Genomic DNA, 14,668 nt, shown 5'->3' on the forward strand with positions numbered 1-14,668 from the left:
TTACATTGACAGCAAATTCGGCCATCGCCATTTACTGTCTCACATGCGTCGCACGTCCTTAAATTAACGGCGCAGTGGAGTAAAAAGTAAAACCCTTCAAGTAAAAATTACCAAAACTATTCAAGCCCCCACTTCAATTTTTCTTCCTTCCTATTCTCATACACTCCAGTCCTGTCAACTCCATACTACTCCAAGTCGCCGTCGCTCAATTTTTTAATGTTAAACCACCACCGCAATGCCCTCCGACACCTACACGCGCCGCCGCTACTCTCAATCCCCTCCCATTCTCTCTCCACCACCGCAACCCCAACCCCACCCCCACCTCACTCCAATCTCCTCACACTCACCTCCGCCGCCCAAACCCTCCACCAAACCAAGCAGCTCCACGCCCTCTCTCTCCTCACCGGCCTCCTCCCCGGCAGCGTCTCCCTCTGCGCCTCCATCATCCTCCGCTACGCCGCCTTCCACTCCCCCGCCGCCTGCCGCCGCCTCTTCGACCTCTCCGTCGGTTACTCCCGCACCGCTTTCCTCTGGAACACTCTAATACGAGCCCTCTCTATTGCTCAGCTCGACGATCGCTTCCAGACTTACAATCAGATGGTCCGGCGCGGCGTCCGGCTCGACGATCACAGCTTTCCTTTCGTGATCAAGGCCTGTTCGGACTCGGCGGAGGTTAAGAAGGGGCTGGAGGTTCATTGCACTGTAATTAAGCTAGGGTTTGACTCTGATGTTTACGTGGGGAATACGCTTCTTTCGTTTTACGGCAGCTGTTGTAAGCTGAGGGATGCACGGAAGGTGTTCGACAAAATGCCAGAAAAAGATGTTGTGTCGTGGAACACGGTTATCGGGGTGTTTTCGGTAAATGGGGGTTATATTGACGCGCTGCATTGTTATAGGGAGATGATTTTGGGGATTTGGTGTATGCCGAATGTTGTTAGTGTTATTAGTGTACTGCCGGTTTGCGCTGAGCTTGCCAATGAGGTGGTGGCGGCTCAGGTGCATTGCTATGTTGTGAAGTCTGGTTTGGGTACGCAAGTGACGGTTGGAAATGCATTGGTGGATGTGTATGGGAAGTGTTGGAATGTGAGGGCTTCGAAACAGGTTTTTGATGAGATGAGTCAGCGGAATGAGGTTTCATGGAATTCGGCTATTACTAGTCTTTCATATGTAGGGGATAGTGTAGGAGCATTGGATATGTTTAGGTCGATGATTAATGTAGGAGTTAGACCAAACTCTGTTACCATTTCGAGCATGTTACCAGTTTTGGTGGAACTTGAATTATTCGGGGTTGGTAAAGAACTGCATGGTTTCAGTGTAAAAATGGGTATTGAATCAGATGTTTTCATTGGCAACTCGTTAATTGATATGTATGCCAAATCAGGCCATCAGGTTGAGGCATCGAATGTGTTCTGGGAGATGGATGAAAGGAATATTGTTTCTTGGAATGCCATGATTGCTAATTTCGCACAAAACAGGCTGGAGTTGGAAGCAATTGGACTTGTGAGACAAATGCAAGCTCATGGTGAAATTCCCAATTCTGTCACCATCACAAATCTTCTTCCTGCTTGTGCACGGTTGGGTTCACTTTGCATTGGGAAAGAAATTCATGCAAGGACAATTCGCACGGGATCTGCCTCTGATTTGTTTGTCTCTAATGCTCTCACAGACATGTATGCAAAATGTGGCCGGCTAATTTTTGCTCGAAATGTCTTTAACATATCCCTAAGAGACGAGGTGTCCTACAACACACTAATAATAGGTTATTCTCAGACCACAGATTGCTCTGAATCTCTAAGTTTGTTTTCGGATATGAAGCTGGTGGGCATGATGCATGACATTGTTTCATTCGTGGGAGTTATATCAGCTTGCGCAAATTTAACTGCAATCAAGCAAGGCAAAGAGATTCATGGATCTGTAATACGAAAGCATTTTGATTCTCATCTCTTTGTAGCAAACTCACTTTTGGATTTCTATACCAAATCTGGCCGAATTGATCTTGCTACTAAAGTCTTTGACCGCATTTCCAACAAGGATGTAGCCTCTTGGAATACAATGATTTTGGGACACGGAATGCTAGGTGAGTTTGACACTGCGATCAGTTTCTTTGAAGCAATGAGTGAAGATGGTGTAGAATATGATTCAGTTTCGTATGTTGCAGTTTTGTCATCTTGTAGTCATGGAGGTCTAGTTGAGAAGGGCAAAAGATACTTTGAGGGGATGCTAGCACGAAATATTGTGCCTGAACAAAAGCACTATGCTTGCATGGTTGATCTCCTCGGCCGGGCTGGCCTCATGGATGAAACAGTAGAACTTATTAAAGGCATGCCAATTGTACCTGATGCTAACATTTGGGGTTCTTTACTTGGGGCATGTCGAATCCATGGGAACATAGAGTTGGCGAATTGGGCGGCAGATCATCTTTTTAAGTTAAAACCTGACCATTGTGGGTACTATATACTGCTTTCTAACATGCTTGCTGAAGCAGGTAGATGGGAAGATGTAAAGAGGGTAAGGGAATTGATGAAATCAAGGGGATTGAAGAAAAATCGTGCTTATAGTTGGCTTGAGGTTAGAGACGAGGTACATGCTTTTGGAGTTTGAGAGAGACTGGAGCAACTGAGTTCAAATTGCTGGCTGGCAGAATCCTAATACATTTGATACTGAAATTAATAACTGAGGGACTGTTTAAATTTTGAAAAGATCAATTTGTTTAAAGAAAAGGAGTTGAATTCTGCGAATGGCTATCAGTGAAGTCAAACAGGTACCATCAGCCTTAACTCCGGATTTTTATTTCTAATTTTCTCTCTCTTATGTCAGTTTGTTTAATTAGATAGAATGGAACAATAGTGTTGTGGGCACTTAAGTTTTGGGTCATGTTTGTTATGATAGTTCTCACGAGTCATATTATGAATAAAAGAAGAGAATACATTATAGTTTTGTGCTATATGACACTGATGGGAGCCTGCCATTTCCGCACATGAACTAAAGTTGTTTATTATTGTGCTTGAATGTAAAAGTTATACCTATAGTCTATAGAGTTGTAGATGCTCTATGTAAAAGCGTTTGCTGCTTCTGATTACATGTCATTGGTTTACTGTGATTCATTTCATTTACGCTCTCTGTCATGGAGAAGAGGGTCACTTTGGTTAGTAATTTGACTATTTTCTCATCTAAGGGCCAGCTGCACAATTAGTGGTAATGGGATCAAAAGCTCTTTACCTCCTTGACAGCACAATTTGTCCTGTAATGAGGTCAAAATGGCTTGTGGTGTGGCTTGGTGCACAGGATTAGTAGTCTAGTATACGCAGAACCAATTAGTTACTGAGGCTCATAATTATTACAAATTTGTGTTCCTACTTGAAAGACATTTTTTCTCATGTAATCTTGTCTGCTAATTCTAAGGAATAAGGATTACCACACACTCATAATCGAAGTGCTACATAAGTGTTTATTCTTGTATAATGCTAGCTCTTCAGTACCAGTCGACCCCCTCTCTCAACATTTTTTTTCTTTATATATTTGGCCTGTTTGGTATCATCTGATCCTTTTGTTTATGCTTCAAATAATTCCTCACGTCATTATGAAGTTTTATGCAGTGCACATTCACAACATTTTTTTTTTACTTCCTCAATTATTACTTACTTTATTGCCTCGCAGATCGTCAATTGATCCCTTAAGCAGGTTTCAAGTTTTCGTCATCTCCAAGGTGGCTTATGCAATAGGTTCGACAGGCGGGCACTAATTTTCATGTGTCCATGTGAAATTGTTTAAATTTTTTTGCCAAATTTTCTTCTTTACATATGGGTTGCAATAGTTTAAAAGTCTTCCTGCTGCAGGACCTTTGAGGGCTCCTATTCTACCCTCAATAGCCCAATGGAATTGCATTCAACCTTCTTAAGACAATGCAGTGGAGGCCAATTCCTCAACCAACTAGATTGTGGCAATTGTTGCATTCTCATGGTAATTCATTTAATGTTGTTTATTAAGTTCATTATTTATATTTAGTTGATAAACTTGAAAATGAGGGATGAACCTAGGTAGACCAGATGAAATGATATTGTACAGTAATCCTATTTACGTTATAAAAAGTGACTTTAATTAGTTGATATGCAGCATATTATGTCTTTATAAAAATTAATAAATGACAATATTTATAGTAAAATTTAACCAACAGTTATTATATGGGCAAAAATGGACACCAATCTGTAAAAAAGTTGAGATTGAATCACGATTATTTTATCTTTTGAGTAGAAGACGAGTAATAAAGTCATGGCTGCCCTCGTATTTTCCAATGGCGCCAGCACTTTCGCCAAAATGAAGAATAAATCCATCAAGTTTTATCATACTGGCAAGAATAGACAATAATCTGTTGAATTTGTTACAGAAGTTATGACTGCATCACGATTCTTATTTCCACAGTAAGTGAAGAGTGAGAGTCAGACAATTTTCCCTCATATTTTCCAGTGGCGCCAACACTTGGCGCCAAATTGAAGAATTCTCCCCCCTGTCGTTTTCTCGCAACAACCAATATAAATAGTGGGATATAGAGACAGAGAATCCATCCTTTTATTGAGAAACAAATGAGAATTACAAAAATTTTGGGATCTGCAGCAGCTAGTCGTGCGCTCTCTTCTGAACTAAAGGTGCCAAGAGGACCAAACCACTCTTCTTCCTCAGGTATATCACTCTCGCAGTTGTCCCATTGATTGCTGCATCTACAAGACCATCACACTCTAATTTTTTAATCTGTCCTTTTATTATCTGGGTGTCTTGGACCTGATTGGTCTTCAGGTGAAATATAACTCTACATGAAGTTTGGTTTTTGTTCTGATAGAATCCTTGTACTATGAATTTGTCATCATCAATAATGGTTAAAATGTTAGCTTTTCACTGCTGTTTATTGAAATTCTTTATTTCCCTTTTGTTGCATCATAAATGGTAGCAGGTACTATCCTTCACAGTTTATAGTTTTGCATGAGTCAGAATTAAATTGTCCATATGAATTGTGATTATGGTTTCCAAGTTGACTCCTCATTCGTGAATTATGAATTTCATACATCAAGAATTTTTGGGTTGAAATTCCGTTTGTCTATGTTTCGATCCAGTTCAAAAAGAGATTTTGATCCTCAAAATCCTGGATTCTCCTCCATGGTCTTAGACCAATTCAGTCTTTGTATGCCTGGATGGCTGGATATGTTTTACGTTGGTTATGAAATATTTTGCCTAATTTTGTGGGGATTTGGTGTCAGGATGATGAATAAAAAAAGTGAAGGAGGTTCCCACAAGGTAAAACCTATGAAGCATGGATACATCAAAATTTGGGTATGTCCGTATCGTACCCGTGTCGGATACGGGTACGGTATGGATACGCCATATACACGTATCCATGGATGAAAAAATGTATCTAACTATGGAGTGCAAAGTCAATTCAGCGGATACGGTCCGGATACGATTGGATACGTTTAAGGGTAAAATTGCCATTGACAAAACCTAATCTATACCTCTTTTGCTTCAGCCGTTTCGTTGCTTCCAAGGAAAGCTTTGACCAAAGTGAGCAGCTTTGCTTCAAAGGAAAGCTTTGACCAAAGTGAGCAGCTTAAAGATCGGGAGCTCATGGATCTCCAGGAAAGCCAAGGAAGAGTTGTCTAACATCAGTCTGTGTGTATTCTGCCACCCTTTATGCTTTTCTGTTTGGCCCTGATTTCTATTTTGCTTTGGATGATTGTTTTTGGTCATGATTTGTGTAGTTTGGGGGTTCAAATGAGTGTGTACTCGGTTCATGCCAATCTTTCTTTCCTCATTTTTGATCATGGGTAGATGAGATCTGATTGAACTTGGATTAGAAAGAGTGAAATGGGATGTGGGTTTTGGTTGTGAGTGAGGATTGAGCAATGAGATTAAAGATCCTTAATTTGGCATATGTTGAATGTGTGTTTGGTTCTGCTGCTGAGCGTGTGTCAGTGCAATAAAGGCTTTACATGTTCAGTTGATTGATTCGTCTCAAGGTTTCTACTTTTGATGATTCATGATTTTTCATTTTCCTTTTTGTCTGGCCGATTCATTATCATTGGCATCTATGGAATGTATTTACTTCAAACCAAGAGTTACTTGGTAATCAGGAAGGAATGTAAAAGGGGTAGAATTTGTTGACAGCGATAAAAAGATTTTGTTCATTCTTCATTAGATCGTTTGTTGTTGGCTTGTTGCAGACTTTCTCAAGTACTGTCGAGGAGAAAGCAAAATGGATTTTTGACAAGCTAAAAGGTGTGAAAAGAAAGTTGATGAACTGAGTATATATTATTCTCTATTGCATTCTAGAATATATATATATATATATATATATATATTAAATATTATTTTACAAAACGTATCCAAAACGCTCCATACTAGAAAAAAATATATCCACGTATCATGCCGTACCCGTATCCATGTCCCGTACCCCGTACTGGTGCATCATAGGGTAAAACAACTGCTTTATCAATATATGAGGAAAATGAGGATGCAAAGTTTGCGAGGACTATTGCACTAAGAATACTGGAAGTCAATGAAACAAAAAAAGTCGGAGGCATTGTTGTTGATCATCAACTGCAATGTAATCTCAAGGGATGTCTTGGACAAATGTAGAGATTTGCATGACTGCATCTCCAGTACTGATGTGATGCTGTTGAATTAGCTGCAGCACTCGACGAGAAGGTGGAAAATGACTTGCCACTGCCAGGGCAAGTTGAGTTTATAAATGGAGGGGTTACCGGCTTTTCTGGCATGAACAGATTTAATACCAGTGTGAAATTTAATGCAGTACTTGTATTGAGTCCAGTGTGAAATGATTTTGCCAATTTTATCGAGGTAGGGTATTTGAACTTGAACCTGTACAATCATTTTGTGGCGAGAGAAATGCCTTACAGTGGTGAAGCAGTAATGCATTCCTCTCCCATAGAATGGTGGTCGAGGTCCAATTGCGTATCCCACTAGTGTTTGGTATTTCATTTCAGCCTTTTGCCTATGAACCCAATAAAACCTTCAGCATTGAATTATATTTTGGGTTTGGAAACATTGTACATAAGAGGTTAAATATTTAATTGCGATTGATTCTGTCACATTAATCGTAGCAAGGATAAACGTTTTTACCCAATATGAATATTGAATACAACAAACATGCCAAAATGAATATAACCATGATAGCGGTAAAAGGTATTGCAAGTCACTGAATTTCATGTGGAGGGTGATTCGAAGCTTACCAGTTACCAGACTTAATCAACAACAAAAGCCTCATTCTTCCTTCTTAAAAATCGGTACTCTCACTCAAAGTGTTCGTGTGTTTGTTTCTTAAGTCACATAATTCGTATGAATAAGTTTCAAGTACTACAAACTCCGGCAATTAAATTCCAAATCCAACTATCTAGTTCAAGAAAGCTTCCTCTTCCGGCGCATAACTCCATTAATTCTGATTAATTTAGTTTTGGCTAGATATATGACGGATATATATACTAATCTCTTTCGCGGTAGTCACGCCCAGAGTCTGAAATAAATCTGCTGTAAAAGAAAATTACGGAAATAGAATCTTTTCTTTACATCAATTTTTGATAACATAAATAATTCCCAGAATCTTAGACCAGGACAAGTACACAGACTAAGCGAAACCCTACATAAAAACAAAATATAAAATCAGAAAAACCCAGAAACCTTGCCACAGTCAGATCCAACGGCCACGATCGCAAGCCCCTCCCCTTTATATAAAAAAAAGAAGTGGCAAAGATTCCTGATTCCGCAGCCACTCACTATTCAAAACTCTGCCACTCATTTCCTTTCCCACTCTCAAGTCCTCCGTCCGCCGCCGCCATGTGTGGAATCCTCGCCGTCTTGGGATGCGTGGACACCTCCCAGGCCAAGCGCTGCCGCATTATCGAGCTCTCCCGCCGGTAAAAGCACCGATCATATTTCATCTCTAGTAGAAATCGAAATCGCTTTTGATTTTGTTGTTGATTTTTGGTGGATGATGAGCTGTGGTTATGGTGTGTACAGGTTGCGGCACCGCGGTCCTGACTGGAGCGGCTTGCATTGCCATGGGAACAGCTACCTTGCGCATCAGCGATTGGCTATTGTGGACCCTGCCTCAGGCGATCAGCCTCTCTACAACGAGGACAAGACCGTCATTGTCACGGTACTCTGCTCTTTCGATTTTGCATCAGTGAATCTTTGAATCAGTGTTATTCAGTGTGGCTTGGATTGGATGCGGATTAGTAGTGTGCATTAGCTTCGATATCGCAGTCGATTCTGAGCTGTAGTAGTTTGATTTGATTAGATTTGATGAATTGATAGTAATAAGCTGAGGAGAGATCAGCTTGACAAAATGTTTTGAACTGAAATTTTGGAGCTGTGTGATTAGGTTAACGGCGAGATATATAACCACAAGGAGTTGAGAGAAACGTTGAAGGGTCATCAATTCAGAACTGGCAGTGATTGTGAAGTGATAGCGCATCTTGTAAGTATTGGTGACTTCAACACCATGCTTATATGACTACCTTTGGATTTTTCTTTTTATGAATTGAACATATATATCGTTTGGCAGTACGAGGAATATGGTGAAGAATTTGTTGACATGCTGGATGGGATGTTCTCCTTTGTCCTCCTTGATACAAGAAACAACACTTTCATGGCGGCTCGTGATGCTATTGGCATCACCCCGCTGTACATGGGCTGGGGTCTTGATGGTAGGTCAAGTATAGCTTTAGTTGTATATTTCAAAGCAACTGATATTTCTTTAGTCGATCAAGTCAAACCATTTCCTTGATTCTTGCTTCATTTTTAATTCTTCGCATGTGTTAAAAAAATTGTTTTTAAAAGCAAATGTGAACTAGCATTGAGATTTAGCCGACCCAAAAGGCCAAAACTACTGCTTCAGTATTTCTTTGCACTACGAAAAACGTTTGTGGCGTATGTTTACAAATATAGTATTAGTTAGCTACCTTCTAAGCCCCTTGTCCTGATGATTCTTGTATGATTCTTGATCACTAAATATGTGGTTATATTGAACATTTAAGCAGAATTTATTTATCTTTATTTATTTATTTTTGCTTTCTTTGCAGGATCAATTTGGTTTTCTTCAGAGATGAAAGCTTTAAGTGATGATTGTGAAAGATTTATCTCTTTTCCTCCTGGGCATCTTTACTCTAGCAAACAGGGTAAGTTTAGTTGAGCTCTAGATACTGATTAGGATTTGGGCTTGGAACATACTTTCTAAGGAAATTAATGTGTGCAGGAGGGCTGAGAAGGTGGTACAATCCGCAATGGTTTTTGGAGAAGATACCATCTACTCCTTATGATCCCATAGTATTACGCAAGGCTTTTGAGAAGGTATACATTGATGTGTACCACATAATTCTTATTCTTTTTCTGTTTTGTTCATGTTTCCACTCTTATTGATTGGTTGCATCCTTCATGTAAGATACATTCCCACTATTGTCCTTTTCCTCATGAAAATGCCTGTTACAACTATCGAATATATGCATAACGTACACCCTTTATATATGCCCACCTTAAGATATACTATTAGGATATGAGTTTGAGTATTTAACTATTTTTGGTTTATGGTTGTGCTTTCTTGTGAAAAAGATACAAGTATCAGTTTAGGTTTTATGATTGAAGCTATATTCGTTCATCGGATATGTGATTTGTTAAGAGAGATTTCTATTGGCCTCCATGCCTCATTCAACTTTCCTATTCACCTTCATGCATTTCCTTACAGTTATTCGTCTTTTCAATCTTGTAGGCTGTGTATAAGAGACTTATGACAGATGTACCATTCGGTGTTCTTTTGTCCGGAGGATTGGACTCATCACTCGTTGCTTCTGTGGCTTGTCGCTATTTGGCTACATCAGAAGCTGCACGTCAGTGGGGATCACAGTTACATACCTTTTGTGTTGGCTTGGAGGTAATTATACGTATCAATTTTTGTAACAAAATTTGGTGCTTGATCAAATGTAGTGATCTTTTATTTAACCATATTGGTGTCTTCTCAATCCTCTTCCCTTCCCCTCTATATTCTTTTCTGAACAGTAGCTTAAGTGCTTCATATTTTCAATCTTCAGGGTTCTCCTGATTTGAAAGCAGCAAGAGAAGTTGCTGATTATCTTGGAACTCATCATCACGAGTTTCACTTTACTGTTCAGGTAATTTGTAAGGGATGTAAGAAAAATGTATTTGCTAAAAGTCAAGGGTAGAAATTAGTTTCTTCAATTCGGTATTCAGGTAATTTTACCTTATTAAGTAATAAGTATCTAATGATTGCTTGAAATAGGATTCAGACTATTCATATTGATCGGTGATTTGAAATACAGATTGCATTCACCCTGATTTTCTTCATATCACTCTTTTGTTTTTCATCAGTTATTTTTTATACATGGTATTTTCTGACAAAGACCTGGATGTATATTAATTCCTATATATATATATATATATATATATATATTGCTTTGGTATCTCAGGAAGGCATAGACGCACTTGAAGAAGTTATCTACCATATTGAGACATATGATGTGACCACTATTAGAGCCAGCACTCCAATGTTTCTTATGTCTCGTAAAATTAAATCTCTGGGAGTAAAAATGGTCCTCTCTGGTGAAGGTTCAGATGAAATCTTTGGTGGCTACTTGTATTTCCACAAGGCACCAAGCAAGGAGGAGTTTCACCAAGAAACATGCCAGAAGGTATTAATACACACTATCTCTGCTGTTCTCTGCTTTTTTTTTTTTTTTTTTTGCATCGTGCTAGATTTTATATTACCACCCTGCACGGGTATTATGACTTTGTTTTGTTACTGACTTTTGTGACTATTCATCAGATTAAAGCTCTTCATCTGTACGACTGTCTGAGGGCCAACAAATCGACTTCAGCGTGGGGTGTTGAGGCTCGTGTACCGTTTCTCGATAAAGAATTCTTGAAGATTGCTATGGACATTGATCCAGAATGGAAAATGGTAGCAATCATTAAAATTTGTCTTTTCCTCCAATTGTATACACAGTTCTTGTATTCTAGTTATTTGAAGCCTACCCACGTTTGGCATGGCGGGAGCTCATTATAAGACTGTTGGGATAGGAATATCTTCATACAACTATGAAATGATCTACTACATGTGGACGTGTCTCCTGTTATTGATATAGATATAGAACTATTTTCTCCCCATTTCCTCAGGGTAGTTATTTTTCATTCCTGTAATGGCTGTGTTGGAATTGCCTTGTTTTTGTGCCAAATTTTATGACAAGTGTAAGTTTATATTACTTTCATACATCTGAATCTTTTATTTGTAACTGCAGATCAGGCCTGATCTTGGGAGGATCGAGAAGTGGGTCTTACGCAAAGCATTTGATGATGAGCAGAAGCCATATTTACCAAAGGTTGTTACCTTTTACTTTTGCCCGACCATTTCAGTTTGCATGTTCTTTTTTACTTTTTGTTTAGAAATTTTCTTGTGCAAATAATTTCATGCAAGAATTATTGTATCAACAATTCCCTTTTTCCTTTTGGGTTGTAGAACATCTTGTACAGACAGAAGGAGCAGTTTAGTGATGGTGTTGGTTACAGCTGGATTGATGGCTTGAAAGATCATGCCAACGAACAAGTATGCTATAATTTTTACATGCATTTACTTATTGGACAGAACTGTTCTTTTCCAACTAGTCTCATATATGATGTTGTCATGCTCCCAACCAGGACCTGGTTTTAAATTGATTCTAGTTGAAGTGTGGTTTCCAGATTAAAATTTATGACAACTCAAATTTAGCACGAAAAAATGTTTCATTTCTTTGTAATTATTTCATGTTAGAGGTGCAGTTTCTTAACAAATCAACTAAGTAGACACTAGAGTTTCTTGCTTCTTTCTTGGCTGCTTGGAATTAATAGCTCTTCCTTTTTTTTTCTAACCGGCCAGGTAACAGACTCTATGCTGATGAATGCAAGCTTTATCTACCCTGAAAACACTCCGACCACAAAAGAAGGATACTACTATCGGAGTATCTTTGAGAAATTGTTCCCAAAGGTAACCCAGCTTTCCTCCCGTCTCTTGCAATGTCAGTTGACTGAATTAGATCAGTGTTTGCATACATGAGTATGTTTAACATGCTATTTATGGACAGAATGCTGCGAGATCGACAGTCCCTGGTGGTCCAAGTGTGGCATGCAGCACAGCAAAAGCTGTGGAGTGGGATGCAGAATGGTCAAAGAACCCTGATCCATCTGGTCTTGCTGCACTTGGTATACATGCAGCAGCATACGAGGATTCAAAAGATGTGAAGACTGGAAGTCTTGTGAATGACTCCACAGAAACGTGTAACAGGGATTGCTGAGAATGTGGTTGCTGTAGTTTGAGTGGGATGTAAAAGGTACCGAATTTTACATGCTATTCTTCTGTCGAAATATTGACTAGGTTGTTTTGGATCTAACACATGTTATCTATGCTGTAGATTGATACTTATTCTAATTCTTTGGCAGATGAGAACCAGATGGCCTTGTAGAGAATAACGTCACAACTTAAAAAACTAGGATGTGCCTTGCTAGTCTCTTAGATGAGACCAGACTAGTTGATGCTTAAATTTCAGTCTGTAATTTTCTTCAAGATACGATTATGTTTGTTGTTTGTGTTTGGATAGGTTTTCATGTTTATTTGATCAATTAATTAGTTAAATCCTTCATCCGTAAAATGCAGTTCTGATTTTCCTGTTATTTTTTTATACAATTCCCCTCTTTTGTGCGACAAGTGAAATTCAAAGGTGAAAACTTAAGAGCAGAATACCGATTCAGAACTGAACTGGAGTGCATGTTATTAGGAGACGGAGACCAAGAACACAATTTTTTCAACAAATGGCGTTAATTTGATTGAATATCGATCAGTTACAAAGAGAAACAAAAGCGAAGAGGAAAAACTGGTAGAAAGATACTTGAGAAACTCAAGAATTTGATTACAACTGCTATTTAAAGAGTGTAATTTACATTTGTCCTTCCCCTAATACAACTAAATCCAAAAACTAAACAATAGATTCTGCAGGGGATGAGCAGCTTCCTTCCAATTGCACTTGAGCCTTGAAACTCTAACTTAACTCATCCGCAGACGTTTCCGACTAGCCTCCGGCAAGCATTCAGCATGGACTATAGGACCCAACTGTGACCTCTCCATCTCCGGCGCCGGCCACTGAGGCACATTCAAGTACACAGCCTCCTTATACATCCACTCATCTGTTTTATGGCTATAGAACTCAACAAAAGCATCAGCGCACAAGGCACATTTGGTCTGATCCTCATCGGCAGGAATAGCCGTATCTTCATCACAAAGCTTCCTCTTCTTCTCCGCCCCACAAAGTAGCACCGCCGCCGCAGCCTCGGCATCGGAAACACCCCACATGTCTTTAGTTGCAAAATAGTTACGAGAGCGGATGTGCTTGACGTTCTTGGACACGCGGTTCTTCTTGACATGCCAATCCATATGGCTACTGTGCTCTTCTTGAGACTTGAACCGCAGGCCACAGGTTTTGCACTGGCTTGGCAGACCACCCTCATACAACCCGGCCACCACCGACTCGCGGCGCCGATTTAGATTAAGGCCCGAAAACTCACACCCCACCACATCTTCCTTCTCCTCTTTTGGTTTCTTCAACACACCTTGAGCCAGGAGAGCGTCGATCAGACCAGGAAGCACTACTGGAACAGGAGCAGCTTTTGGAACAGGGTTTAAACGGGTAGTAGTACCCGCCTGTCCTCCTCCTCTTTGGTTTTTCAACGAGATGACACCTTGTGCCATAAGAGACCCGAGTAGGCTTGAGACTACCGGATTCAAACCTTGCAGTGGTTGACGATGAGGGACAGATTGTTGAGGTGGCGCTAGGGTTTGTGGAGAAGGGTAGAAGTTTGGTCGTGGAGGAAGAAACTGGGGCTGAAAATGGCCGACCGGCGGGATCTGGTTGCGGTGATTGGCCGGAAAAGGCATGTAGCGTGGGTTACATGGACCTTGATTCCTCATCACAGGACCCATAGAATGGTTGATCGCGCCATGAGGGCCTCTCTGGTTTTCGTAGACTTGCATCATCATCTTTGAGAGATTTTGGAGAATTCTCAAGAAACTGATTCAGAAAACAGGAAGACAAGGATTCTTAAAGAAACAGGAAAGTGAAGATTGAGATTCTCAGACAGGGAAAGTGAATTGAGGTTGGGGTCTTATATATAAGGGATGAGAAGAGGAAACTGGAATCCTTGTGGGTTTCGGATTTGGGTTAATTTGACTTGTTTCCCAATCCTTACTGGATAAGGATTTCAGATTCCCCGCTTCTTATTTGCCGAAGGAGAATTTCCCGCTCTTTTTGGGGTGAGGAACCCAGTTTCCGATTTGTACAAGGAGACTTGCTCTTCAAGATTCTTTTCAGAAATTGACGATAGTAACCTTCTCCTTTTTAAATCTTGATATTGTTTTATTTATTTATTTATTTATAAAGTGAGCTTTGAAGCAAATAGAATAGAAGGATTGGAAGCAAGAGGAGAAAGCCAGGAGTGTGGTTTGAGTCTGGTTTAAAAAGTCAGCAAGTGTACAAATTTTTTTTAAATATACATATTGAATCAAGAGGAGCTAGCTAGAAATGTTTTGCAACTTTTGCTGCTATGTAATGAAAATTATATTTACATAAAA

At 39.7% G+C, this 14,668-nt stretch overlaps 4 protein-coding genes across 5 annotated transcripts in view; 3 read left to right on the forward strand and 1 right to left on the reverse strand.

Annotated features, from left to right (window-relative positions):
* LOC126805111 (annexin Gh1-like) overlaps positions 1–14,668 on the forward strand; it is a 96,628-nt gene that overhangs the window by 67,800 nt on the left and 14,160 nt on the right. The window lies entirely within an intron of this gene.
* On the forward strand, positions 205–5,293 carry LOC126805095 (pentatricopeptide repeat-containing protein At1g18485). 2 transcript variants are annotated; one of them, XM_050532197.1, is made up of 6 exons: positions 205–2,077; positions 2,159–2,761; positions 3,658–3,722; positions 3,837–3,960; positions 4,420–4,677; positions 5,250–5,293. In XM_050532197.1, exons 1-2 carry the CDS (start codon positions 217–219, stop codon positions 2,599–2,601), a joined length of 2,304 nt encoding a protein of 767 aa, XP_050388154.1. In that variant the 5' UTR covers positions 205–216; the 3' UTR covers positions 2,602–2,761; positions 3,658–3,722; positions 3,837–3,960; positions 4,420–4,677; positions 5,250–5,293. The 2 variants fall into 2 exon arrangements, with proteins under 2 accessions (XP_050388154.1, XP_050388153.1); XM_050532196.1 differs by having other exon boundaries at positions 205–2,761.
* Positions 7,773–12,695, forward strand: LOC126805098 (asparagine synthetase [glutamine-hydrolyzing] 2). The gene is made up of 15 exons (XM_050532200.1): positions 7,773–7,919; positions 8,023–8,161; positions 8,387–8,482; positions 8,570–8,711; positions 9,087–9,182; positions 9,260–9,354; positions 9,770–9,931; positions 10,089–10,169; positions 10,485–10,706; positions 10,841–10,975; positions 11,313–11,393; positions 11,531–11,617; positions 11,927–12,034; positions 12,132–12,377; positions 12,487–12,695. The coding sequence occupies exons 1-14, from the start codon at positions 7,840–7,842 to the stop codon at positions 12,339–12,341; spliced, it is 1,734 nt and encodes a 577-aa protein (XP_050388157.1). The 5' UTR covers positions 7,773–7,839; the 3' UTR covers positions 12,342–12,377; positions 12,487–12,695.
* Positions 13,088–14,077, reverse strand: LOC126801943 (polyadenylation and cleavage factor homolog 4-like). Its single transcript, XM_050529444.1, has one exon. It carries the CDS (start codon positions 14,075–14,077, stop codon positions 13,088–13,090), a length of 990 nt encoding a protein of 329 aa, XP_050385401.1.

This window comes from Argentina anserina, chromosome 1, assembly GCF_933775445.1.
Source record: "Argentina anserina chromosome 1, drPotAnse1.1, whole genome shotgun sequence".
Taxonomy (NCBI): domain Eukaryota; kingdom Viridiplantae; phylum Streptophyta; class Magnoliopsida; order Rosales; family Rosaceae; genus Argentina; species Argentina anserina.